The sequence below is a fragment of the Dasypus novemcinctus genome, chromosome 23 (genome assembly GCF_030445035.2).
Source record: "Dasypus novemcinctus isolate mDasNov1 chromosome 23, mDasNov1.1.hap2, whole genome shotgun sequence".
Classification (NCBI taxonomy): Eukaryota; Metazoa; Chordata; class Mammalia; order Cingulata; family Dasypodidae; genus Dasypus; species Dasypus novemcinctus.
The window spans coordinates 11,212,756-11,239,219 of NC_080695.1; the positions used below are offsets into that span (position 1 = coordinate 11,212,756).

General features: G+C 60.2%; 1 protein-coding gene and 1 non-coding gene across 5 annotated transcripts in view; both read right to left on the minus strand.

The window, feature by feature from the left end:
* The window catches only part of TNRC18 (trinucleotide repeat containing 18), an 87,830-nt gene that overhangs the window by 56,444 nt on the left and 4,922 nt on the right, over positions 1-26,464 (minus strand). For all 4 annotated transcript variants that reach the window (XM_058285735.2, XM_058285736.2, XM_071211129.1 and 1 more), the window contains 3 exons: positions 8,642-8,797; positions 6,763-6,888; positions 4,232-5,908 (listed from right to left, as the gene is read on the minus strand). In XM_058285735.2, the coding sequence (XP_058141718.1) occupies positions 4,232-5,908; positions 6,763-6,888; positions 8,642-8,797 (1,959 nt within the window). The remainder of the gene's footprint in view (positions 1-4,231; positions 5,909-6,762; positions 6,889-8,641; positions 8,798-26,464) is intronic.
* Positions 12,128-12,234, minus strand: LOC111759282 (U6 spliceosomal RNA). The gene has a single exon (XR_002793332.1). It is a non-coding gene; the product is annotated as a U6 spliceosomal RNA (small nuclear RNA).

Below are 26,464 nucleotides of genomic sequence, written 5' to 3' on the forward strand. Positions count from 1 at the left end.
CTCTCCCCCCCAGGGCCGATCCACAAGTTGCCATCACCATGGGGGGGGGACGGCCGGGGGGAAGAGGAGGGAGAGCCAGGCCCACGCTTAGCGCTCGAGCTCGGCCCCCCTCTTCCAGCCGGGTGGCCTCGGGCAAGTCGTTTCCCCTCTGCTGGCCTCGGTTTCCCCCCCGGAAGCCGGGAGGGTGAGCACTCCCACGCCGCCACGTCAGGCGGCCATGGTGACCCTCCCACCCCGGGAGGTGCCCGCTGGGTGGTGGTGGCGGCTCCTCCCGGCCGAGCACCTCGGGCACGCGGGTGCTGTGAGCTGGGGTTCAGGCCTGCAGTCCAGCAGCCTCGGGGGCCCCTGAAGCCGGGCAGGGAGCCCGCGGGAGCGCGCCGGGCGTTTCTCCAGGACGGGATCTAGGGCGGCCACGGGCGGAGCAGGGGGCTGCGTGTGCACCTGCTGCGGCCCAGGCAGCCCCCGTGATGCCCCGCGGCGTGTGTGGGGCCTGGACCCCAGGCAGAGCTTCCTGTCCCGAGGCCCCGGGCAGGAAGGGGCAGGGCCAGGACTTGAACCCGTGGCCTGAGGCGAAGGTGCTCGCTTTGAAACATAACAGAAAGGACAGCCAGAGCGAGAGGCCCCAGAAGGCCCAGGGACACCCACCCCCCGCGCCCCCACACTCAGAAGGCCTGGGCCCTCTCGGCGGGGGTCGGCATTGGGGCTGCTGTCGGGCGAACCTACATTTTACGGGACATTTTTTAAGGAGTGAAAATATGCAGCCACCCACCTCAGCACCATCAGTGCCAACAGGGGGTCTGCCTCAGACAAGCCCCGAAAAGCTCCCCCAGTCTCCCCGTCACGTGCACACAGGCTCCCTCGAGCACGGGCAGGGCCAGGATGCCAGGATGGTGCCAGGACGGCCTCCAGGGGCCTGAGCCCCCGACAGGGGTCCACCCGCACCCTGTGCTCATCTTCCAGGGGAAGCACTCAGAGCCCCCAGCTCTAAGCCTCGTGCCCCCCACCGAGCCGGCCAGCTCCAGCCCCCCTCGGCTCACGGCAGAGCCTCGTGCAAGCCCGGGGTGGGGGGAGGGGGCAGGTCTCCACCGGCTCTGGGGGCTCCCGCACGAAGCAACGAGAACACGCAGTCCCTCAACAAACACTCACTCAGCCCTCGCCCCAAGCCCCCGAGGCTGGACGAAGTGACCCGAAGACGGCCCCAGCTCCCGGCTCGAAACCCAGGGGTCCGCAGGCTGCAGGGGGACGCGGGGAGGAGCCAGAGCCGAGGGCAGGGCTCCGCGGGAGGTGCTCCCAAGAGGAGGCGTGGGTGGACACCGGAGACCACGCGGCAGGGCCCCGGGGTGGAGGCGGGGGCTGGGCTGGGCCACCCGAAAGGACGTGCCAGATCCCTCACCCCAAGACCTCAGGGAGTGACCTGACGCGGGTGGGGCAGTCACGCTGGGCAGAGCGGGCCCTTCCTCCAGCCACCGGCGTCCTTCTAAAAAAGGGGGAAGTAGGTCAGCTGACGGGGAGGTGAGGGGGTCAACCAGCAACCAGGGAACCGAGAGAGGCCACAGCTGCAGGCAGGGGAATGGCACCCATCAGCCACGCGGGACCTCAGCCCCTCTTGATCTAGAGGTGGAGCGGACATCGCCATCCCAGGGGCGAGACGGAGAGAGCGAATACGGACTGGAGTGGACTTACTGGTATTCTACTAAACAACTATTGTGACTCCAGCAGTGGGAAAAATTGTATCACTGATGTGGAGACGGTGGCCACGGGGCTTGCTGTGGGCAGGGAGAGGGAAGAAGAGGTGTGATGTGGGGCATTTTTGGGATTGGGGTTGTCCTGAATGATACCGCAGGGACAGATGAAGGACTTTGTATGTCCTGCCATGGCCGACTGGATGAACTGGGGAGAATGGAAACTACAGTGTATGCTGTAGTCCACGCAGTGCAGCAGTGCTCCAAAACGTACTCGCCAAATACAGCGCATGTGCCACAATGATGAAAGAGGTCGTCCATGTGGGAGGAGTGGGGTGGGGTAGGGGGGGGTATATGGGAACCCCTTAAATTTCTTAATATAACATTTCGTCTGATCTATGTCTCTTTTAAAAAAACACACAATAAAAAAACTCAAAATTCTAGAAAAACTAAAATAAAAAGGGAAGTTCAGAGGAGCCTATGTGGCTCCATGGTTGAGCGCCTGCTTCCCACATATACAAGGTCCCAATTCAATCCCCAGCCCCAGGACCTCAAAAAAAATTATATATATGCATATATATAAGCTTGCTAAAATCCTGCCTTGGGAAATCTTGGGAAAATGGACACCCTCAAGCAACATGGTTTACAGCCACATTTCTGGAGGACCAATCGGTAAAACGTAAGTATATATGCATAAATACTTAAAAAATGATAAAACAAAATATTAAAAAATAAATAAAAATAAAAAGCTGGAAGTCTGGATAAGGAGCTGGCTGTGGGAAACGGAGGCAGGGGTTGACGTCTGTCACCAGCCAAGGGACACCAAAGATGACCGCCTGGCAGCCTCAGCGGGTCAGAGGGCCCGCGGCCCTGCCGGCACCTGGATTTCGGACTTCCAGCCTCCAGAGCCGTGAGACCCTCAGCTCCCATAGTGCACCCCACCCACTTGGCTGGACTTTGTGGGTGGCCCTAGGAAGCTGGAGAGGAAGGTACGGCAGCAGCGAAGTTCATCTCGGGGACACGTGGTCAGAGATCCCAGCACCCGGACCCCATCCCCCGAGTGAGGGGTGGGACAGGTGGTGAGCTTCAGGGAGGGTACAGGGAGGGGTGTTGAGAAGATTCACAGGACAGGACACAGTGGGGAGACAGCACGGCCTTGGGCCCCCACTGGGCTCAGCCGGGTAGAGGAAGAGACAGAGAGTCTGAGAAGCCACTATGATAGGACACAGCAGCGGCCACTCGCCACAGACCAAGGATGAAGCCCAGGGGTCAGTTTGAGAGGCACAGCAACCAGGCCAGGGAGGGGTGGGGACAGGGGAGGCCCTGCGGAAAGCCTGGGGGGGACAGGGAAGGAAGGGGTCGGTGGGTGTTGTGACCGTGGCCCCGGACACGCACGCTCGAGGCTGGCGAGCGTGGGGAGCGTGGGCAGGGCCGGGGGCGAGTGGAGGAGTGGGGCTGGGGAGCCAGGCCAGGGGCCGAGAAGGCACCCGACCAGGGGGCAGCCGGGACCGGCCTGACCCCACGACCCGCCTCGACCACCAGGCCCTGCGGGGCAGACAGGGCGCCTCCACCGCCCGAGCTCCAGCCAGGAGGCCGCCACTCACTCCGACTCCCCAAAACCCCAGAGGGGCCCCAGCGGCCAAAGGCAACCGCCAACCCAGCGCTGGAGAAATGTGCACCCCGACGAGCAGCTACAGCAGTTCCCCGCTTTTCCCTGTCAGATTAGCAACCGGTGGGTTTTGGATAAGAAGAAAATGCAATTTAGGAAAGAAAAACAAGGAAAAAAAAACAAAAGGAAAACACGCAATCTGGAGGAGCCCGCGGTGACACCCATAACCTAACTACCGAGGACGTCGCGGATCCGCGGCAGTGCGCCTCGCTCACTCACTCTCTTCCCCGACGCCTGGCGCGTGCCAGGGCCGGGGCACGCTGCGAGGACGAGGCGGGCGCCTCCTCCAGGGCTCGGCACCGGAGGCTGAAGGTCTCCTCCCGGCCACGTGCTCTCAGAACAGGCCGCGGATCCCCGCGAGAGCACGACGCAGCGACACGCCCTGCGCGCTCGGAACACGAGGCCGAGCGGAGGGAAAAGCCGAAAAACCAACCCACTCGGGCAACGGCCAGCGCCGCCGCATTCCGGCTCTCAATGAAATACCAAGACCCACAAGAAAGGGGGATGCTGCTTCGAAAACGTCTGCGATAGCGAGAGGATGCAACCCCACCGTCACAGGGGGACGACATGGGGGCATGGCGCTCGGCGGCCAAAGGTGGGAGCAGATGGCACGGAAACGGAGAACCAGGAAAAGACACGTTAAAAGCGTTAGTTACGGGTGTTCGGGAAAACGTCACGCTCCTTTCTCGCCTTCTCTGCACCTTACACATGTTCTTTGTGCAGAGGGAAAGAGAACAATCGACGTGAAACGGTGGCCGCTGTCCCCAAGCACGGGGGACAAATGGAACCAGAGCGCCGGGGAGGGCAAGGGTGCCAGCCGAGACTCCAGGAGACGGGGAGTCACAGCCCAGGTGGGGGGCGTGGGGGGGGCAGGACCTACCTTTGACGCTGCTCAGCGACAGGGAGCGCTCCTGGTCCAGCCCGGGCCCCAGGCGGCCCCCGCCGCCGCTGTCCTTCTGCCGCGCCACCGCCACGGCGATGCCCACCGGCGGGTGCCGCACTTCAGCCTCGCCCTGGGTGCTGGAGCCCTCGCGCCCGAAGGCCTTGGCGCTCTCAGGCCGCTCCGGGTCCCGCTTCAGCTGGCGGCCCCCGCCCCCCGTGGGGCCCCCGGGGTGCGGCAGGCGGGCCTGGGCGCGCGCGCCCGCAGCACCGGGCGCCGGCTCGGGCTTCATGGTGCCCAGGCCGCCGAAGGGGCTCTTCTTGCCGCAGCCGCCGGGGCGCACGGCCACGGCCTCCCGGGCGAAGGAGCCGCTGTACTTGATCAGGCTCTGCATGGCGGAGGCCTCGCCGGGCGCGTGGGCCCCCGCGGGGTGGTCGGCGCCGGGCCTGGTGCAGGCGGCCGCGCGGGGCAGCGCGCCCCCGGGGTCCAGGTAGGCCTTCTTGGAGGCGGCGGCCTCGTCCTCGGCGCGGCCGGCGTGGTGGTGCTGCGCGGCCAGCACGGCCATCTGCGTGGTGGCGAAGCCGCCCAGCTCGAACGGCTTCCACTTGGGCTCGGGGCCCGCGGGCGGCCGCCCGGGCTCCAGGCCGAAGAGCTTGGCGGCCTGCTGGGAGGCGGCGGCGGAGGGAGTGCGGGGCGCGCGCTCACAGGCGCGCGGCTCGGCCTCAGGCTTGAGCAGCTCCTTGGCCGGGAGGTAGGCCCGGGGGTCCGGGGAGGCGCGCGCAGGGCGCGCGGGCGGGACGTCGGCGGGTGGCGGGCGCTTGAGCGAGCGGATCACCGAGCTCTTCTCGGGCCGCTCCGGGGGCGGCCGCGGGGCCTCGGGCGGTGCCTGCAGGACGCTGGCCCTGGCCGCCTCGCGGGCCCGGGCGTCGCGCGCCTGCGACGCGATCTGGATGGGCCCCGGGCGCTCGTCAAAGGCCTCCACGGAAGGCACGAAGGTGGGCGCCACCACGCGGTGCTCGCGGCCCGGCTCCCGCGCCGCGGGGAAGATGGTGTAGACGCCCGCGGGCCCGGGCGGCGGCGCTGGGAAGGCGCCGGGGGCGGCAGAGGGCACGGGCGGCGCCTTGGCCGGAGGCAGGGGCGACGGGCAGGGGCAGGGGCCCGGCAGCAGCGCCTCGGCTCGCCGCAGCCTCTCCGCGGGCCCGAGCGTCCCCGCGGGCCGCGCGCCCTCGTCCTGGCGGGCCGCCTCCTTGGCGCCGCGGCCCGGCTCAGGCCCCAGCACCGCGAGCCCCGGGTCCCCGGCGCCGTTGCAGATGCCCAGCGCGCTCTTGCCCTTGGCCTCGGCTGTGCTCGGTGCCCGCGGCGGCCCCGGTTCGGCCAGGAAGGGAGACAGGCACTCGGCCAGGCGCGGCGGCCCCCGCTCCTGGCGGCCCTCCGCCCGCGCCTCCTGGGTCAGGTCCACCACGCCGCGCGGCCCGGCCGCCTCGTCGCGGGCCCGGGGGTCCTTCTTGCCGAACAGCGGGGGGGGCTCTCCGCCGCGGCCCACGCGCTCCTTCGCAGGTCCTTCCCGCGTCGAGCCTTTCGTTGCGCTGCCGGAGGAATGGCTGCCCGCGGTCCTCGAGGAGGGCGTGTGGGAGTGCAGAGTGCCCGGCGCGCCGGGGGCAGGCAGGTAGAAGCCGTCTGCGGAGAAGAGCACAGCAGTGAGCGCCACGGGGACCCCGGGGAACCCACAAGAGGCGGGGGCAGACAGCGGGCCCTGGAAATGCAAGGGGCCCAGGGTACAGCCGCACTTAGCCACCGGCTAACCTTGCTGTGCCTCAGTTTCCTCATCTGTAAAAGGGGAAGAGGACTAGGGTTGGGTGCAGCCTAGCTGAGGAGAGACAAGCTAGCTGGGGGTTGGGGATGGTGGTGGGCAGCTGGCGCCCCCCTTTTCAAAAGCCTCCAGGCTGGGAAGTGGACTTGGCCCAGTGGTTAGGGCGTCCGTCTACCACATGGGAGGTCCGCGGTTCAAACCCCGGGCCTCCTTGACACGTGTGGAGCTGGCCCACGTGCAGTGCTGATGTGCGGCGCAAGGAGTGCCGTGCCACGCAGGGGTGTCCCCCAGGTAGGGGAGCCCCACGCACAAGGAGTGCGCCCCGTAAGGAGAGCCGCCCAGCGCGAAAGAAAGTGCAGCCTGCCCAGGAATGGCGCCGCACACACGGAGAGCTGACACAGCAAGATGACACAACAAAAAGAAACACAGATTCCCGTGCTGCTGATAAGAATAGAAGCGGTCACAGAAGAACACACAGCAGATGGACATGGACACAGAGAGCAGACAACTGGGGGGGAGGGGGAAAGGGGAGAGAAAGAAATAAAAATAAATAAAACCCTTTTAAAAAAGCCTCCAGGCAAGGGTCTTGGAAAGCAGAGCTGGGGTGCCAGCTGGAATCCGGGTGGTGACGGGACCCCAGAGCAGCCCGAGAGGGGCGGGCACCTCACCCCCACCCCCTCCCCGCCGGCCCCCACAGTCCCGCCCCCTCCCGCCCCCTGACCTTTCTGGGTGTCGAAAATGCTGGGCTGGCCCAGCTGGCTGAGGAGGGGGCTCCCGCTGCTGGGCGGCTCCAGGTGGTTCAGGTGGAGGTAGGGTGGGTACAGCCCCCCGGGCAGGTGGGAGAAGCCTGGAAGCGAGAAGTGACAGTCAGCCTGGACCACCCCACGCCGCCCGGGAGCCTCCTTCCGGACCCTTCTTTCGCTCGGCCGCCAGCGCCCCCGCGGAGGGCCCGAGGTTTTAGCGCCGGCTCCGCGGGCCAGGCTGGCACGGCCGGCCTCTGCCACGGCCGAGCACCTCCAGGGTGCTGGGTTCCCAGACGGCGTGGGCAGAGGCTGGGAACGGACCCGCCGGGCGGGCAGCTGCAGCCGGCGCGTGCGTTCTTCTCGCTTAGACCTCCAGACAAGCCCGGGTGGCCGACACCCCTCTCGTGTCCACTCTACAGATGAGGAGGCTGAGGCTCGGGGGGACGGAGCTTCCAGACGGGGCCACCAGCCCCTCGGGCTGTGTCAGGCAGACTCCGGCAGGTCCCCCCCAACCTCGGCCGCCCCCGCATCTCTCCTTGCTGGGCAGCCGGGGGCAGTGCCTGGGGGTCTCAGTCCCTCGCTCCAAGGCTGGGGGTCAGAAGCAGGGTCCCACGAGGCCCGCCCCCACGGCTGCCCCTAACAGTGCCACCTACAATAGCAAAATGACCAGCACCGCCCGCTACGGAGCATCTCGTGGAGTCACGTCTGCCCCTACGCTCTCTCGTCCGTCACACGGGACGCAGAAGTCCCTGTTGGGCCCGTCCCGAAAAGAATGGGCGGCCGGGTGTGCCGTGCCGGGCACACAGCGAGCAGCACGCGTGCTGGTCATCACCACTATGATCGGCTGGCGGTTGTGGGCAGAGGAGAAAGCGGGAGCCCAGGGAGGGCCGAGGAGCACGCGGAGGGCGCCCCACGACCGCTGCTCTCCCTGCCGGCCCCAGCCGGCTGACGTGGGAGGCGCGGCCCGGACTCCAGCCTGCAGGGCACGTCGGCCACCTGCGTTCCTGGGTTCTAGGGCCCGGGGAGGAGTGGGCTCAGTGGCCTCGTCTGGACAACGGGCGATGGTGTAAGGACAGCCAAGGGTCCCGGGGCTGCGGTACCTCAGGCAGCTCCTATGCCTCCTCCCAGGCACCTGCAGCCCCCCACCCCTTGGGAGTGGGGAGAAGCTGAAGTGCACGGAGGGAAACGGAGGCTCCGTGCTCGCATGGGCCCAGGACAAGCCCTGGGGGTTCCCCTCCCCAGACCGGAGGGACCCCAGCACTAGTGCCCAATCGTGGGGCTGCTCGCATTCAACATCCACCAGAGGCGGGTGGGGAGCTCGGGGCACCCCCAGGCCCTCCCCTGCCGGCAGAGCTCCGGGAGATGCCGGGGCTGGCAGAAGCCAGGCCAGCAGCACCCCCACATCCAGGGCATGAGCACAGAACTGCCACGCAAGGGGGAGACAGCAGCGAGCCGAGCTAAGGAGACCCCGCCCAGAGCCCACGCGGCTGGGGACGCCGACGGTGCAGGAGGGGTCACAGGGGCGGGCCCGTCGGTCACCAGCGAGAGGTGCGAGCAAGGGGCCCTCCCCGAGGAGGGGGTGTCTGCGCTGAGCCCTGAAGGATGAACAGGAGGCAGGCAGGTTGGAGCCGGGATGGGGGCTGGCTCGTGCAAAGGCCCTGGGGCACCAGCAAGCCCCGAGCATTGGAGGAGCAGGAAGGAGGCGAGCGCAGCCACCTGCCGGGGAGGGAGGGGCAGGGGATGGCCAGGAGGGGTTGGGGGAGAGGGGACGTGCAGGGGAGGGCACTGGGGACATAAGACGGCCAGAACGGCGGGGTCGGCGGCCCGGCCCCAGCCCGCCCGCCCGCTGCTCCTTACCTTCGTGGGCGTGGGCGGCCCACAGCTGCACCATGGGCAGGCTGCTGGGGGTGGGGGAGCGGAAGGAGAGGTCAGAGGGCAGGGGCACGGGGCTGCCGTGGGAGGAGGCCGAGGGCCCCATCCCTCCGGCCACAAAGCCGCCCAGGAAGGCCTCGCCTGCGGAGAGAGGGGGCCGGTCAGCAGCCGCCAGCCCACCCACGGCCCCCGAGACCCCCCGTCGGCCTCCCCGCCCCACCCTGTCCCCTCGGCCTCGGGACAGGCCTGCGCCAAGGCAACCAGACCCAGGGCTCGAGAGGGCCACAGGGGGACCCCGGGGGACAAGGAGGACGCCCACATGGCAGAGAGACGTCACCCCCCAGTGGGAGGGCTCTCCAGCCACGCGGCGGCCACTGTCCCCACTCGCAGGTGAGAACCCGAGGCTCGGCAGGGGCGTGTCCCGAGCCCCACGGAGCTGCCGGACGAGGGGGGCTGGGGCGGGGACGGCGGCACAGGCCAGGCCACGGCAGCCACCCGTGCTGGCCGAGCTCCAGGCTGCCCTGGCCTCTACCCGCTGACCCGGTGAGGCGGGACACGGGGACGGGCAGCATCCGGTCACACGGCCAGCAGGTGCTCAGTGACCAAGGATGTGCCCCAAACGGGGATCCCCGGAGCCGACGCTAGGGTCAAGTAGGGAGGGGGTGCAGTGCGGTCCCTGCAAATGGGGGGGCACGGTGGCCGACAGCTACTCAGAGCCACCGTCGAGCAGAGCCCCCGCCTCCCGAGGGTCCCCAGCCCACGGCTGCAGGCCAGAGGGGGGCCCGTGAGGTGGGGGCACGGGGTCCCCATCCCTGACCTCAGGGGACCTGGACAAAGGATGTGCGGGCTCCTTGGAAGTGGAGAGCGGGAGGCCGCGACAGAAACAAGCGGTGGCCCGTTCACAGCAGCCGCCACGCCCCACGCCCTGAGCTCAGGCCCTCCCACCCGGCCACAGAGGCAGCGGGAGGTCACAGACCCCGGCGCAGGGCTGTCCCCGCGCACCCCGGGGAACCCCCCGAGGCGGGCGCTGACGGAGTTCGTGGGCCTTGAGGCAGGTGCTCAGGGGCCCAGGCGACCCCCAGGCCTGGACACGGCAGCCCTCGCTGCCCCGTGCCCGGGGTCACAGAACCCCCACGATGTCCAGCCCAGCCCCCCGGGACCCGCGGGGTGGGGGTGGGGGGCCGTGGAGCCGTGAGGGCCCCCCCCAGAGTGGAGCAGGCAGGCAGGGGCCCCCCGGGCACGCCCCCCCTCGCCCCGCGCCCGCCGCGGCCCCCTCACCCGACTCCGGCGCAGCGTCCGCGGGTCCCAGGGCCATCGGGGCCCCCGGCCCAGCCAGCCCGCCGGCGGGGGCAGCGGGGCCTCCGCGCCCGGCCAGGCCCCCGCTTCCTGCTCGGCGGCGGGGGGCAGGCTCCGGAAGCCGGCCCGGGGCTTTCCGCGACGGCCCAGCCCTTCCTGCCCGGGGCCCGCGCAGGCCCGGCGCCCGAGCTTGTGCAAGCGGCGGGCAGCGCCCCGGCCCGGCCCCCCCGGCCACCAACGGCTCCCACCCGCCGTGGCGCTCGGCCACGGGCCTGGCTCCGGGCCGCGGCTGCCCCTGGCGGTGGGCACGGCACCCCCGTGCCGGGCAGGGGGCCGCGGGCGGCGTCCCCGTGCGCACGTCAGCTGCCCACCCCTCCCCAGGCCCTCTCCCGGGGGAGGAAATGAGCTAAAACCCCCCCCGTGGGTGCCTGCTCGCCCCCCAGCCGTGCCCCCGGGGCTCCCCCCAGACCACCACTTCACACCCCCACCACGGTCCACGGAGGCCCCGAGCCACCATCTCGCCCCGAAGAGTGGGCAATACAGATGCACCTGCTGGCCCACGGGTTTAACACCTGCCTGAGACAGAGGCGCACGGTCGGAGTCGAAAAGGCAGTCCCGGCACCCAGGAGGGGCTCGACGAACCCCCCACCCCCCCACGGGGACAAAGAGCAGGCCTGCCTGGCCTCCCGCGGGTGGGGGCCAGCAAGCCCGCCACTCAGCTGCGTCATCGGCGTCTCCACCCAAAGCTACTATTTGCTGGGGCCCCCCGCGTGCATGGCGCTCTGCTCGGCGCCTGGGTGTGCGTCCACCCAGCCCCTCATCCCGCCCCTGGGCACCGAGCCGTGGCCACCCCCAGGTCACTGAGAAGGGCGCAGCCCTCGGGGCACCCGGGGGCGGTGATGGTCCAGCCACGGAAGACTTGGCTGGAAGCCTCGGCCCAGCCTGAGGGGCTCCTTCCCTCCCACTGCAGCCTGAACTACAGCACCCCAAGTCGCCACCCCCCGCCAGCCTGGCCCCAGCCCACCCCCTCGAGCTACCTGCCGCCCCACGCAGTCCCCTCCCTGGGCACCATGGAAGCTGACACCAGTGGCTCAGAACCTAAAAGACACGCACTGAGCACGAGAACTTGTCCCCTTCCCAGGGCAGCAGCGGCTCGAACACCCACGTACACGGTAACTGCCTGCGCACGCCAGCCCACCGCGCCGCCACGCCAGCCCTCCACGGAGCTGAGGGTTCGAGTCACATTCTGAGGCAACACGGGTGTCTGGGCATGGCAGAACAGGGATCTGAACCCCAAAGCCCAGCAGTCCCGTCTCTACGTCCCTCCCACAGACACAGAGTCTCAAGAGGCCACGGAGATGGGAAGCGGATTTGGTTCAACTGACAGAGCGTCCACCTACCACACGGGAGGTCCAGGGTTCAAACCCAGGGCCTCCTTGACCCGTGTACAGCTGGCCCATGCGCAGTGCTGATACACGCAAGGAGTGCCCTGCCACGCAGGGGTGTCCCCCGCGTAGGGGAGCCCCAAGCGCAAGGAGTGCGCCCCATAAGGAGAGCCGCCCAGTGCGAAAGAAAGTGCAGCCTGCCCAGGAATGGCGCCGCACATTCGGAGAGCTGAAGCAGCAAGACGCAACGAAAAGAGACAGATTCCCGGTGCCTCTGATAAGAATGCAAGTGGACACAGAAGAACACACAGCGAATGGACACAGAAAGCAGACAACGGGGAGGGGAAGGGGAGAGAAATAAATAAAAATTAATTTAAAAAAAAAGCGGCCACGGCGAGATGCACCAGGGACTGCTCCTCACCACATGGCCTAATAAACAAAGAGGAAACAACCTGTTTGTCCATCAGGTGGGGACTGGGCGGACAAACTATACATCCCAGACATCCCTCCTTGGCCCACTCAGCGTTCTGGACCAGGGTCACCGCGACACGGCAGCCACGGGCCACACGTGGCAGCTGGGCACTGGAAACGTGGCTGCTGTGGCTAGGGACTGGAGTGGTTTTTTTTTTGTTCTCCCCGCCCCAACATTTATTTATTAATTTATTTTTAAAGATTTATTTATTTATTCCCCCCAAGCCCCCACCCCAGTTGTCTGTTCTCTGTATCTATTTGCTGCGCCTTCTTTGTCCACTTCTGTTGTTGTCAGCGGCACGGGAATCTGTTTCTTTTTAAAAACATGGAACGCTTCACGAATTTTCGTGTCATCCTTGAGCAAGGGCCATGCTAATCTTCTCTGTATCGCTCCAATTTCAGTATATGTGCTGCCGAAGCGAGCACGAGGACTGGAGTTTTTTACCTGGTTCTGTTTGAAGTTACGTGGACTTCAGCGTCCGGGCTAAGGGCTCCTCCCTGCGGGAAAGTGGAGTGGGGAGCAGACGGGGGACCCGGGACCCACCGAGACGCCCCCAGGAGAGATGGGACAGAGGGACCCAAGGCAGACCGTGGCGCGAATCCTGGCCCCACGCCCCCCGCTCCGGGCCGCGGGCCGCGTCTTTTGGTCTGCCAAGGCTGCGCGAGGTGGGTCCTGCCGCCACGTCCACCCCGGGCGGTTGACTAAAGGTTACGGGGCGCGGGTCAGCCAAGGCCTGGAACAGCGCCCGGGAGGAGGGCGAGCCGCGCAAAGCGGCATTTCTTGTTGTCACCGTCTTTCGGTTACTCTGTGGTTACAGGAGCCGGGGCTCAGGCCATCCCCTCCAGGATCGGGTTCCGAGCGAGGGGGACCGCCTCCACTTCCCAAATCCGTGTGTCCTCCCTGGAAAGAAGCACTGAGCCCCACCGTCTGCCCGAGTCCGGGGCTGCGCTCCCCCACCCCAGCCAGGCTGGTCGGGGGGCCCACGGGGATGGTGCTTCCAGGCCTGGCGCCCCCTCGGGTCTTAGCCCACCCTCCTACAGCCCTGTCTGGGAGAAGGCTTCTTTCCCTGTTTAACAGATGGGGAAACTGAGGTTCAGAGGCTGCCCAGGGTCACTGCTCCAACCTTGAGCCCAGAGCTCAGGAGCACAGGGACCCCCAGGCCCCCGCCCTGCAGGCCCCAGGCCACGGGCTCCGCGGCTCGTCCCCATGCCCTGCGCAGAGCCTGGGGCCTCCGGGAAGAGGGGACAGTGCTGGGGCAGGCGCTGAGGCGCCAAGGCCACCACGGGCAGGGAAGAATGGGGGAGGGGTCCAGGGACCCTCTGGAGCGGGAGGAGCAGGCACCCCCACCTGCCAGGACTTGGTGCCCCAGCTGTCCCCCACCCCTACCACCTCCCCCACACGCTGCCAGGTCCAGGGAGACCATCTCAGAGGCGGTGGGGAGCCGTGAACGCGGGGGTGCAGGGGGTCCTGCTCTGAGTCCCTCCTGCTGCCCCCAGACCACACTCCTGCTCAGCAGCACACGTGGCGCCCACTCCCCACTCCCAGGGCTCCCCAAGGAGACAGGAACGGGGCTGAGCTGGCGTCTGCGTCCCAGCACCCCAAAGCACCCCACTGTCCAGGGGTCCCCACACCGACGCCTCCCCGGCTTTGCTCGGGCGGTGCCTCCCCTGCCCCCACCTCTGGGATGCCCACCCCCTGCCCGACTGCAGCCCCGAGGTGCAGCCAGAGCCCTGTGTCCTCGCGCACCGCCAGCCCCGACCCACACCCCACTTCGCCACCCACGAGGTGACCCCACCCACTGTCCACGTGTCTTCTCCGTTCCCAGGCCCCTGGTTCCGGCCCTTGGACAGGAAGTGTACCCAGACCTCTGCACCCCTGGGTCTGTTCCCAAAAGAACCGAGCAGGGACTCAGACACCTGCGCCCCCCCCCACCCCCCGGCTCATCGCAGCCCCTCTGCAAGGAGCCAGGTGGTGGAGGCGGCCAAAGCCCATCGGCCGGCGAGCGCATCAGCAGGACGTGGGCTCCCCGTGCCACGGGGCAGCGTCCAACCGTGGAAAGGAAGTAAGTGCCGATCCACGCTACGCGCAGCGGCCCCGGACGAAAGCAGCCACGCGCCAAAGGTCAAAGGTTGTGTGCCTCCACTGAAGCGAACTGCCCAGAAGCAGCAAACCCACACAGGCCCCGGGCCTGACGCAGAGGCTGCGGGGGAGGAAGGACGGGGGAGTTATTGCCTAACGGGGCCAGCTCTTCTGTCGGGGGTGATGAAAGCTGCCGTAACGGAAGGCGACGGCGCAGCACCCCAACATGGACAGAAACTGGTGCGCGTACCAACGGCTAAGCCAACGAGTGTCACGGATATGATGCCACAATAAACAAGCCACAAGGAGGGGCACCGAAGCACAAGTGTCCCCAGAAGCAGTAGGAAGGGACCTTTTTTCTTTCTTTTTCGGGTGGGAGTGGAACAGGATTCTAAAACAGAAGAGGGAAGTGGACGTGGCTCAGCTGATAGAGCATCCGCCTACCACATGGAGGGTCCAGGGTTCAAACCCAGGGCCTCCTGACCTGCGATGAGCTGGCCCACACGCGGTGCTGATGCACGCAAGGAGTGCCCTGCCATGCAGGGGTGTCCCTGCGTAGGGGAGCCCCACGCGCAAGGAGTGCGTCCCGCAAGGAGAGCCGCCTCACATGAAAAAAGCGCAGACTGCCCAGGGGGAGGCGCTGCACACATGGAGAGCTGATGCAACAAGATGACGCAACAAAAGAGATGCAGTTTCCCGGTGCCACGGAGCGTGCAAGAGGGCACAGAAGAACACACAGCCAATGAACACAGAGAGCTAACAAGGGGTGGGGGAGAAGGGGAGAGAAATAAATTTTAAAAATCAAAATAAACAAACAGAGGAGCCCCTCCAGGCCAGCCACGGGTGCCATCTCGCTCCCGAAGGCGCCCCAGCCTCGAGCGCAGGCCGCGGCCCGCAGCTCACTGTGACCAGTGTCTGGCAGCACTCGGACGTGGGAAGCCGCGAGTGGGCCAGCTCCAACCCCGCCACGTTTAACACCTCGCCCCCGTCACCCCGTCTGATGGAGGGGGAAACCGAGGCTCAGAAGGGAGGCCCGACGTGCCCGGGTCACGCAGCAACGGGCCCAAGATTTAAGCCAAAGTCCTCGCGGGCCCCGGGCGGGTGAGCGGACAGATGTCCCTTTGCCGACACTGGACGAGCACCTGCTTGGGTCGCGGCTCCTCAAACACAAGTTCAACAACAACATAGGCAACAAAAATAACAAACTTTCTCGCGTCTCTTACTATTTGCCAGGCCGGGGGCTAAACACACATGTGAATTTTTAGCTCATTCAATCCCCTAGCCCGACTTAAGAAAAAGTCACACCGTTGCCAATATACTAATGAGCCCGGCTGGCCAGGTCACCGGAGCGTTCAAGGGGCGAGACCACTGCTCCTTTCATGCCGTCTCTCCCTGAGAGCATCCCCGCACAGGGGGCTGGGGGAGAGAAGCCCCTCGGGTTTGCCTGACCAGGGCTGCACTAGCGCTGGTGGGTAACGGCCATGCCACGTCAACGGGCCGGGCGAAGCCTGCCTCTGCTGCAGCGGGCGGCGCTTGTTAGCGGGTGCGGGCAGAGGGCCCCACGAGCCAACCGTGGGAATGAAGCGCCAACAGGACTTGATCAAGGCACACGGGATCCTCTGGGATCCGAAGCTGCTCAGCCCCAAGCACTGCACCTCAGGGCCTTTGCACGGCAGCCTGGCAGCTGCCCCTCCAGATCCTGCCAGGCTCCCTCTCTCCCTCCTCCCAAAGGTAAGTGACTCTTGGAGGGCGAGCTCTTTCCTAACCACGCTATTTTACACTGCAACCCATTCCCGCCCTCCCGCCCCATCCTGAAAGTTCTCTCCCAGTAGCACTTATCACCATCCATCAACCCTTACTAATCAAACCTCACTTCCTTCTTTATTGTCAGTCTGCACCCTCAGGACAAGGGCAGGCCAGCTTTTCCTTGGGCACCAGATACTAACTATCTTAATCTTAGGCTTCGCAGGCCCCTTCTGCTGCTACCAAAAGCAGCCACAGCCTGTACTTAAACTACTGGGCCGTTGCTTCATTCCAATAAAGCTTTATTTACAAATACAGGAGGTGGGCCTGATTTGCTAAGGCTCCATTGGACTGCGCCCTTCCTCAGCTGACTCCACCCGTTAACTGAGCACCTAAGGGCTGACAAGCAGGAAGTGCTCTATTAATATTTGAGTGGGGGGATGAGAGAAGACCATGATGCACTTGGGCTGCAGAGATGAGGACGGGGGGCCTCCCCTGGGGCCCTGGTTGTGGCCAGGCAGCGGGAGATTCTTGTCCCATTTACAGAGCAGCAAGCTGAGCCAGGCTCCGACTTCTCCCCTCGGCCAGAGTCCAGGGAGGATGGACACTTCCCCAGAGGCCAGGGGCCGCCTCGTGTCACTTCCAAAGACCCCTGCAAAGCCACAGAAAAGAACGAATGTGGGAAACGGATGTGGCCCAGTGGTTAGGGCGTCCGTCTACCACATGGGAGGTCCACGGTTCAAACCCTGGGCCTCCTTGACCCGTGTGGAGCTGGCCCATGCGCAGTGCTGATGCGTGCAAGGAGTGCCCTGCCACGCAGGGGTGTCCCCGTGTAGGGGAGCCCCACGCACAAGGAGTGCTCCCCGTAAGGAGAGCCGCCCAGCACGAAAGAAAGTGCAGCCTGCCCAGGAATGGTGCTGCGAGAGCTGACCGAGAGCTGACACAGCAAGATGACACAACAAAAAGAAACACAGATTCCCGTGCCGCTGACAACAACAGAAGCGGACAAAAAGAAGAACATGCTGCAAAATGGACACAGAGAACAAACAATTGGGGTGGGGGGAAGGGGGATGGGGAGAGAAATAAATAAAATAAATCTTAAAAAAAAAAAAAAAGAACAAATGTATGTCTTCAAAGCCTATGGGAGCATCTTACCAGCACCACCAAACCAGGGTTACCACCCAGAAATGAGCTCATTCCAGCCAGGGACACAGATAACGTGACTTGGGCAATTTCAAGATAGCCGCTGAAAACAGCAGTGAGGACCCTCTGGATAAAACGACCTTCCAACTCCAGTGGGTCCTGAGATTCAGACATTCCTTTAGTATCTAAGCAGAGAAGGGGTTATCTACACACCCTTTATAAGCCCTAGCAACTCACAAACGAGCTGTAAGCGGACTAAAAAAAAAAAAAAAGGGTGCAACATCATTACTAGCACAGAGTTACAAAGTATTACAGCAATGTGAGGCCATTTCCATCTGTCAAATCAGCACATTTCTGGTTTGATTGTGGAGGGGGAGGGAAAACACAGCCAGCTCATAACCAGCTCTTGGAAAGCAACTCAGCACTGTGGATCAAGGACTGAAGCTGCGCCGCCCACGTCTGGGAATCCCTCCCGCGGAAATAACCAGACGGGAGGGCAGAATGTACCTTCCAGGGACCCTCGCCGCTGCCTACGTGACCTAGAGACTCAATGCCATCCCCGTCAAAGTGCTAGCTGCTGGGGGGGAGGGACTAAAAAGCTGCTTTCTAAAAGTTCTATAGAAACACAAAGAACCAAGAATAGCCAAGACAACCTTGAAGAGGTCTTGTACAGTTTGATGAAAACAAGGCAAGCCACAGCACAGGAGAAGATATTTACAAACATATATATATATATATATATATATATATATATATATATATATATATATATATGGCCAATGAAGAACTTGTATCTTCAATATGTAATAGGTGCCGGCAAATCAATAAGAAAGGATAAACGACATGGTCAAAATGGGTGAAGACTTGAAACCTCACAAATAAGGATGTCCAAATAGCCAGGAGGCCTATGAAAAGGTAGTCAGCCTCTTAAATCATTGAGGACACATGGACTAAAACTACTCTGGCTGGACTGGGGGAGAGTGTAGAGTGTCAACGACAAGGCAGACCACTGTCCACGTGGGGCAGCGGTGCTCCAGCATGCACTCACCAGGTGCAGCGAACGTGCCACGGTGATGGAAGAGGGTGTTGATGTGGGAGGTGTGGGGTGAGGGGAGTGGGGGGTATATGGGGACCTCACATTTTTTGAAGGTAACATGTAAAAGAAAATAAAGAAGAAAAAATAAATATATAAAAGAAAAAAAAAAACAAAAAACCTACTATGGTTAACCAGAACGGCTAAAATGGCAAAAAGATAGAAAATACTCACAGACCGCTGGTGAGAGTGTGAGTGAGGACAGCCACTTACAGGGACCGAGTGGCAGAACGTACCGCAGCGGAACCCACCGGCGCCCCGTGGGCCAGCAGCGCCCTTGTGGGTATGCACACCGTAATACACAGACACGCACACCGAGAGATGAGTTCTAGAAACTTCCCAACAGGAACGGTCAAAAGCAGAAAACAACCCAAAGGTGCCCCAACAGCAGGAGAGAGAGAGAAACCGCTCTGACCACCCAGTGGCGCCTTCTGCAGCCAGGAGAGTGCACTACCAGGACACGGAACACGGATAAATCTCACAGCCACACTGCTGCGCAAAGAAAAAAGCCAGGCACGGTGAGCCCATCAAGGTGGAGTTCAAGAACAGGCAGTCCTCCTCTCTGGCGGGGGAGCCAGGGCAGGCGCCACCCCGGGCGGGGGGTGGGGAACGAAAGGCGGGGGCTGCTGGGTTTTTTGCCCCAGTGATGGTTACAGCTGTGTTGAGTTTGGAAAACGACACTGAGCTGTTCACTTCCAATCTGTGCTCACTTCTGCACATTATCTTAAAAGTCAATTAAAAATAAAACTCCTTAAAAAAATAAAACCCGTGGAAGAGGAAAACAAAAAAGGTCAATAGGTACCTGAGCACAAGGGTGGCAAATATTATGTTCTGAGTCATTTCCATGACTCACATCGATAGAGTTTACAGAAACAAGTAAATAAACTAAAACGAGCCCGGCAAGAAAGACCGAAGACAGACGGATTCCTCTCAACAACGCCCCCTTCCCAGCCCCCTAGAGGGCCGAAAGCTCAGGCCTTGCTCCCAGACCCCTCACTGTGCAGCGGTGTGACCTCAGGCAGGTGAACCAGCCTCTCTGTGCCTTACTTCCCTCCAGAGTAAAAGGAAGACGGCAGAAGGGAAAGAAGCTGCGCCAGGGGGCCGTGCCCTCTGGCCTTCCGCTGTGGGAGAAAAGAAGGTACGAGGGACAGACAAGCAAGGCTGGGGCGCGACGCTTACCCTGCACACCCCGGCTTCCGCGGCCGGACCACAGGGCCCGCCGCCACCGACCCGGTGTTCCCATCTGCACGGAGAAGGGGCAGCTGAGCGCCTCGGGCTTGCAGAAGCTCCTCCAGGAGGCTCCCAGGACCCACAGCCCACAGCAACCGCCCCACCCTGGGAGGCCCAGAAGGAAGTGAGGGAGGGGCAACCACGCAGGCCTGGGGGCTGGCCTGGGGGCGGCAGAAGCCCAGCCCAGCCCCCCACCCTCCCGAGCCTTCCCTCGGCCCCCTCGGCCCCCTGCGTCCTTCAGCATTCCAGAGTTCCCACGGCAAGGGCGGCGATTGGGGGTAACTCCAGCCAGACCCCCAGTCTACAGCAGGAATCCCGCAGGCCCCACCCCCGCCGAGGACATACACACCCGCCTCCCCCAACCCTGCCCCGGGGGCTCCTGGCCACGTGCTCCAGCCTGCAGGCGATTCCCCCACCCCTTGATTGTTTTGTTCCTTCCCCTAGCTGAGCTCTTCCCCCCCAGGTGAGCCCAGGGAGCCGGAAGGGTTGGGAGGAGGGGGCAGGGGGGGCTTGGGGGGGCTGAGGCGGTTAGGGTTCAGGGGTGTGTGGTCTGATCCTGGAAGTCCTGATGCAGTTTTTATCTTCACAGACCCTATCCCAGAGGCCAGAGCCCCAATAAAATGACAGGATTGTGATTTTCAAAGGAGAGAAAACCAAAGGAGACATGGAAAGGAATCAACCCCGAGGTTCTGGAAAGCCAAGCGGTGTGTGACCTGAGCTTGGCAGGAGCGCCCTGGAGAAATCACCGCCTCGGGGAGTCTCAAAACCTGGAGACGGGCACCTCTGAAGGCCAGGCCTGGGTGCCGGGAGAAGCTGAGGTTTCACCCCCAGAAAGCGGAAAGCCCTCCGTCTACGAGAGAGAAGAATCCCTAGAGACCCAGCGGGATCCTCCGGCCGGGGAGACTACTGAGCCCAAGTTCAAATCTTCACCCCCGGCAGCCACACTCAGCTCTCTGAAATGCGGCAGCCAGGTTTCAAGTGCCCGAAGGCAGGAAACTGGGGGAGTCCTGTTTGTGAGACCTGCAGAGCCGAAAGAAAAAGACCTAGATCTGAGTTTTTTGTCAGCTTTCTAATGCCCCATCCTTAAAGTAGGAAGGATGCCTGACACCAGTGGAAAAGTCTCCAGTGAGAAAGACAGAAAGGAGGAAAAAGAGGCTCAAAGGAAACACTGATGATACACGAGAGACAAAAACTCCAGGGGAAAAAAGATACAATGACTATCCCCCAAGTGATGGGAACTATTGTATCCATGAAACAAGAACAGGGGGCTATTGAAAAAAGAACACCCAGATTATAAGAAAGAGCTCTCAAGAATTAAAAACAGGACCACCGAATTTTAAAATTCAATTGACAGGTTAAAAAATACTGTCTCCGTGGCCAATACATGGTAATTGAAAAATGTATTAGCGGTCCCTAAATCAATTTTCTCAAGTTCAATTAACATGGACGATCCCGGGCTCCAACGCGCCTGAATGAACTGGTTAGATCCAAAGGTTCTGCACCGAAAGATAAAACCTCATGACCTCAGCTGCCTACAAGTTCCCAACTGACCACAAGGGGTCCTGGGCCCACCTGGGACTCCGGTCACCTGAACTGCCCTGGGAGGAATCAGGCGCCACGTTTTCCAGCCTGCAGCCGCCCTTAGGTAGCCATTCTCCACTTTGTCCTCTCCCGTGACCTTCAGCTTGACCTTCGGGACCTTGGATTTCAGCTTTCAGCATTGGTTCTGGCCTGCACTTGCTGCTGGCCTGCTTTCCTGTGCCCTTTACGTGGCACCTTGTTTGCAAAGGCTTTCATATCCAAAGCTCATCTGACCAACACGACACCCAAAGAGGCAGGGAGAATGACCGTCCCCCCCTCATGGCTGAGAAAAACGTGGCCCCGAGGAGCAAGGTGACTTGTGCGCGATCCCTCGGGTTTCTGTCAAACGTCACTCAGCGCCATACTCCACTGAGAGCCCATCTTGTTTTCAGCTCACATCCCCGTGAAAATGTTGGAGCATTGACACGAGACAAATGAAGGTTTATTTATCCATAAATTACAAAACGCATGACTCTGCCAACATATTGAGTACGTTAGAGAACATGCAAAAACACAGACTTTTAAAAGGATAACAAATATTTTTTAAATAAAGAAACAGATGCAGGTGAAGACATCTTGCAGAAAGCAGGAGAAAGAGCGGTAGAAACAGAAAAGCAAGGATAAGAAAATGAGGTGATCCAATACTCAATTGATAGGACCGGAAAGAAGAACAAGAATGGTGGGAAAGAAATTATAAAATACTAATAAAAATTAAGAGTAATTCAAAAAGCTTCACAGACTATGGGACTTGAATTTCCAAATCGATAAAGCCTATTGGGCAGTCACCAACTCAGAGAATACCCAAAGCCAGGCACGTCAACAAGGAATGTCAGAATGCCGGTGGCGAAAAAGCAGGAACAGCAATAATAACTCTTTGAGGCTTACTTTGTGCCAGGAACAGAAGATCCCAGCATTTACGTATATAACGTAAACTCATTTAATCCCCAGACAACCATAAAAGGCAGGCACTCTTAACCATTTTATATAAAAGAGAAAACTAAGGCATAGAGGCTTAAGTGACACAGCCAAGGTCACACAGCTGGTAAGCAACAGGCTACAAATATGAATTCCAGGGCCGATGCTCTTCACAAATATGTGGTTCTAAAAGATTTTAAGCATTTGGAAAAAGAAAAAGAATGGTTTGCACACAAAGATCAAGAATCAGAATGGCATCAAACAACTGGAAAATGACCTTGAATTGAAGGTTCGATGCGGATCAGCAGAATATCCCTGTCTACATATAATAACATGACTTTAAAATGCTGTTTGACCTAATGTAAGGGGGAAAAGGAAAGGAGAAATGAGTTTATATGGCTACGAGTCTCTAAAAAAGAGTCTGGAGGCTGTCAGAAGGATTGCCCTTATGCACAACTGAGCAGAATCTCAGAGACAGATAAAGTAGATACAACCCCAGGTATTGGTTCCTTGGAAGGCTAAAGAGACCCACAGGTTCTATGGTCATGGCAGATGGGGTTCACTGCCATGTCAGATGGCCCTTCTTTGGAGCTGGTGTTTCTGCGTGATGAAACTGGACTCAGATGGGATCTCTTTTCACAAGACTTTCATGCTACTTTACTGGAATTGTAGTTGGTGCTGGGGTTTAAGATATATTTACGGGATTTGAATCTCTGGACTGACAATATGATAGCCAGGCCCTGAGCCTCAACAGACTCCAGCTCCTACAATCGGATTTATTGGACTCACCTCACTCAGCTAAGATGGAGTTGAAGAAGGACAACCACCACACCATGGAGCCTAGAGTGCCTACAACTGGAAAGCAGGAGGATTGCATCCAGTATCCATGTGGAATCTGAGCCTCCTCTTGACATAGAGGTGCAACGGACACAACCAATCCAAGGTCCACAGAGAAAAGGTGGCATTGGAGTGGGAAAAGTGGACATGGTGGCTGATGGGTATGGGGAATGGCAGGAAGAGATGAGATGTGGAGGTGCCTTTGGGACTTGGAGTTGCCCTGGACGGTGCTTCAGGGGCAATCACCGGACATTGTAAATCCTCCCAGGGCCCACTGGATGGAATGGGGGAGAGTATGGGCCATGATGTGGACCATTGACCATGAGGTGCAGAGATGCCCAGAGATGTACTTACCAAATGCAATGGATGTGTCATGATGAAGGGGAGTGAGTGTTGCTGGGGGGGGAGTGGTGGAGTGGGGGTGGTGGGGTCGAATGGGACCTCTTTTTTTTTTTTAATGTAATATTTTTACAAACTCAATAAAAATAAAAAAAAAAAAAGAATGGCATCAAAAATAACGCCAGAATTTACAAAGCAATGTTGCAATGCCCTCCAAATCGTAGCGGGAGATTATTTCCAAACTGGCACTCGAGCATTAAGGAACAGTAAAGGCCTTTTTCAGACACACTAGGCTTCAAAAGAATTACCTTCCATGCACTCTTTCGCAAAAAGCTACCGCAGAATGCGCTCCACCAAAATAAGAACGTAAATCAAGAAAGAGGAAAGCATGGGAATCAGAAAAGAGATCCAACACAAAAGAGAGGCAAGTACCAAGCAAACCAGCCTAGAGCAGGAAGAGAGAAAATTCCAGGAAGGAAATCTCCAAGAAAAGAAAAGAGTAACTCATCTGATAGGTATAACCAAGTGAGAAATGTATCATATGATTGTAAGACTTAACCAGAAATCCTAAGAAATCCCCAGCAAAGGCAAAAAGTGGCAATTAATAACTCCAGGAGATAAAAAGGAAATTATTTTATTATACCATTTGGCTCTGATGTAGACCATATTTACAAAGCCATAATAAAAATAAACTGGTTTATTTTGGGGAGGAAGGGAATAAGCAGAAATAGTAGAAGGGGCTGGGGAGGTATGTAACAACAACAATAACCATCGCTTTCTAAGTGCTTATATGCCAGGTACCGGGCTAGAAGCTTTCCATTTATTAACTATTTAATCCTCATAACACTCTCACAAAGTAGATAATAGGTGAAAAAGCGTGCCCAAGGCCTCATACTAATAAATAGGAGAGTGAGAATTCAGGCACAGGCAGCTTATACAAAATTCTCATCTTCCATAGTAGAAAGTCAATGCAGAATATTAAAAAAAAAAAGAACACTGAAAAATAGCTAGCAATAGAAGCAGGTTATCATTTAGAAATATGGATGAAATAGCCCAAAGAGTTCAAAGCAGGACAGATGGGACAGGAGATTGCTGGTTTTCTTTATAATCCTTCCAGTATTATTTGACTTTTAAAATCATGTGTAACTTTGATTTCAAACTTCATATTAAACATAAAGCAGATCTGTACATTTACCACAGGTGAATTTTACATTATATAAATTAATCTTCTCTAAAGCTTAAAACGCAGGGCAGAAAAACGGTTTTAAAATGCAAATACCATTAGATGCTACTGCATACCCACCAGAATGGACAGAATGAAAAGAAACTGATCAAATGTTGGCGATGACAGGGAGCAAGTGAAACTCGCCCTGATGCTGGGAATGCAAAACTGTACAACTACTTTGGAAAACCGGCAGCTACTTCAGCTGAACCTACACGACCTTCTACCCAGAAATTCCACTCCTAGGTACTTATCCAAAGAAATGTACACATATGCGCCTCCCAAGGCATACTGACAGCAAAAACGGTAAGTAACCGGAACGTCCATCCGTGGAAGCGTGGATAAACCGGTCTATATTCAACATAGCGAATTACTGCCCAGCAACGAGAAGCACAAATCCCTGCGACACATCACAGCGTGGATGAACCACCTAAACGTAACGTTGAGTGGAAGCAGGCAGAGATAAGGGAGGGGCATTCCACCTACGGAGGATTCAAGAGCAGGCCAAATTAACCCAAAATAACAAATACGAATGAAGTCTGTTGGAGGGGGTGGCTTGGAGGGAGCCTAAGGGAGCTTTCTGGGTGCTAGGTCCATGCAGGTGTTCGGGCTACCAAAACCTACAGGGGCTGTGGCTTAAGCAGTTGAGCCCCAGCTTCCCACACACGAGGTCCCGCGTTCAGATCCCAGGGCCTCCTTTAAAAAAGAAACAAAACAACAAGCAAACGAACGAAAAGGCCAACTCAAGGAACCCATGTGGCTCAGTGGTTGAGCACTGACTTCCCACATAAGAGGTCCCAGGTTCAATCCCCCATCCCAGTACCTAAGAAAAAAACCCCAAAACCGCAGGGACCCGAACACCCAAGATTGAAGCGTTTCTCGGTGCCTCTGTTGCACAGATAAAGGCGAAAAATGAGCATAAAGTGATTTCGGGTTGGGACTCCTGAGTCTGAGGATCGTTTTAGTTGGCGCAATCCCAGCGGTCGACGTCTGCAGAGGCCCCTGCCGGCGCTGGGCACCTGCCATGGACGCGCCCGTTTACACGTCCCAGCGACTGACGGCACTCGGTACGGCTAACGTACCCATTTCATAGATGAGAAGAGCAAGGCTCAGATAGCAAAAGCGGGGGAGCAAGATTTGGACCAAGGCCTTTGGGATCCCCAGGCTGTCCGGCCTCCAGGGGGAGCAGGAGTTCTTTATCCCGGGATTTGGGTTGGGAAGCTCAGCTGGCTCCGGCGGGCAGAGAGGAGTTAGGGAAGGTGTGGCCAGAGGGGCCCATCACTTTCATGAGCTCCACCCAGACGGCTGGCGCATCTGTGGCCTGGGGCAGGTGGCGAGGTGCTGCGCCCGTAATTCCAGCCCGTAATTCCACCCCGGGGTGGTGACAAGGACTTGGGGCCAAGACCCACCACCGGGAGGCAGGCCCTGCCTGTGGCCCTCCCCCCCTTCCAAAGCTGGTTTCGGGGGCAAAGGGCACGGACACCCCACCCATGAGCGCTGGGCCCCCCGGGACTCGAGTGGGAGAAAGGTAGGATCAGACCGCCGGGGGGCGGGGGGGGGGGGGCCCAAGAGCACCCTGAACGGGCTGCGCAACCCCCGCCCCACCCCCAAATCTGCTCCTCCTGTTCCCCCACAAACAAAAGGCCTCTAGAGAAAAACCTGGGAGCTGTCCTCCCCCTGCCCTCCCCGCGGCGCCCTGGGTCCCTCCCCACTCCCGCAGCCTGTGGCCACCCACCTTGCCCAGCTCCTCTCCCCACCCACCGCACTCTCCAGCCCAAGGGCGGACTGGTTTCTTTACAGGTCTGCCCAGAACCAGGGGCTGGGGGGAGCGGGGACTGCAAAGGGGCTTACTGCTGAATGGGTCCAGTTTGAGTGGGGCGATGACAAATTTTGGGAAAGGACGGTGGCAAACCAGCAGAACGTTGTAGAAGTCATTAATGCCTCCGGGAGTTGTGGCATGAAAAGAGTTAAAATGTCAAATATCATTATATACGTTTTAGTAACCACAACAACAACAACAACAAAAAAACCAGAAAAGGTTTATTTTGAAGTAATTTCAAACCTCCAGCGGGGGTGCGAGAGTGTGGCCCGTGGCCATCTGCCCCCACCCGGCGGCCCCGGCTGTGAGCAGCTTGCTCACTGGTATTTGGTTCTCGCTGGTACACACGCGTGCGCGCTTACACTTTTTTTCTTTTCCTGAGTCACTTGAGGGTAAGAGGCAGGCCTTGTGGCCCCCACTTCGAAACATGCCAGTGTTCTTTTTTCCCCAGGCGCCAGGACGCTCCCTGGCCTACGCGGTGTGGCTGACGGCGGCGACGCTCTCGGCCCACCGGCAGCCCCTATCCAGCTGCCCCCCGGCCTGGCACCCTCCAGAGCAGCCCCCTCCCCGATCCCAGACCCCAGGCGGCGGGGGGTCACGCACTGCCCTCGCTGTCAGCCTTTTGGGGTTCCTTTCTCCTGCCTGCGCCGTCGG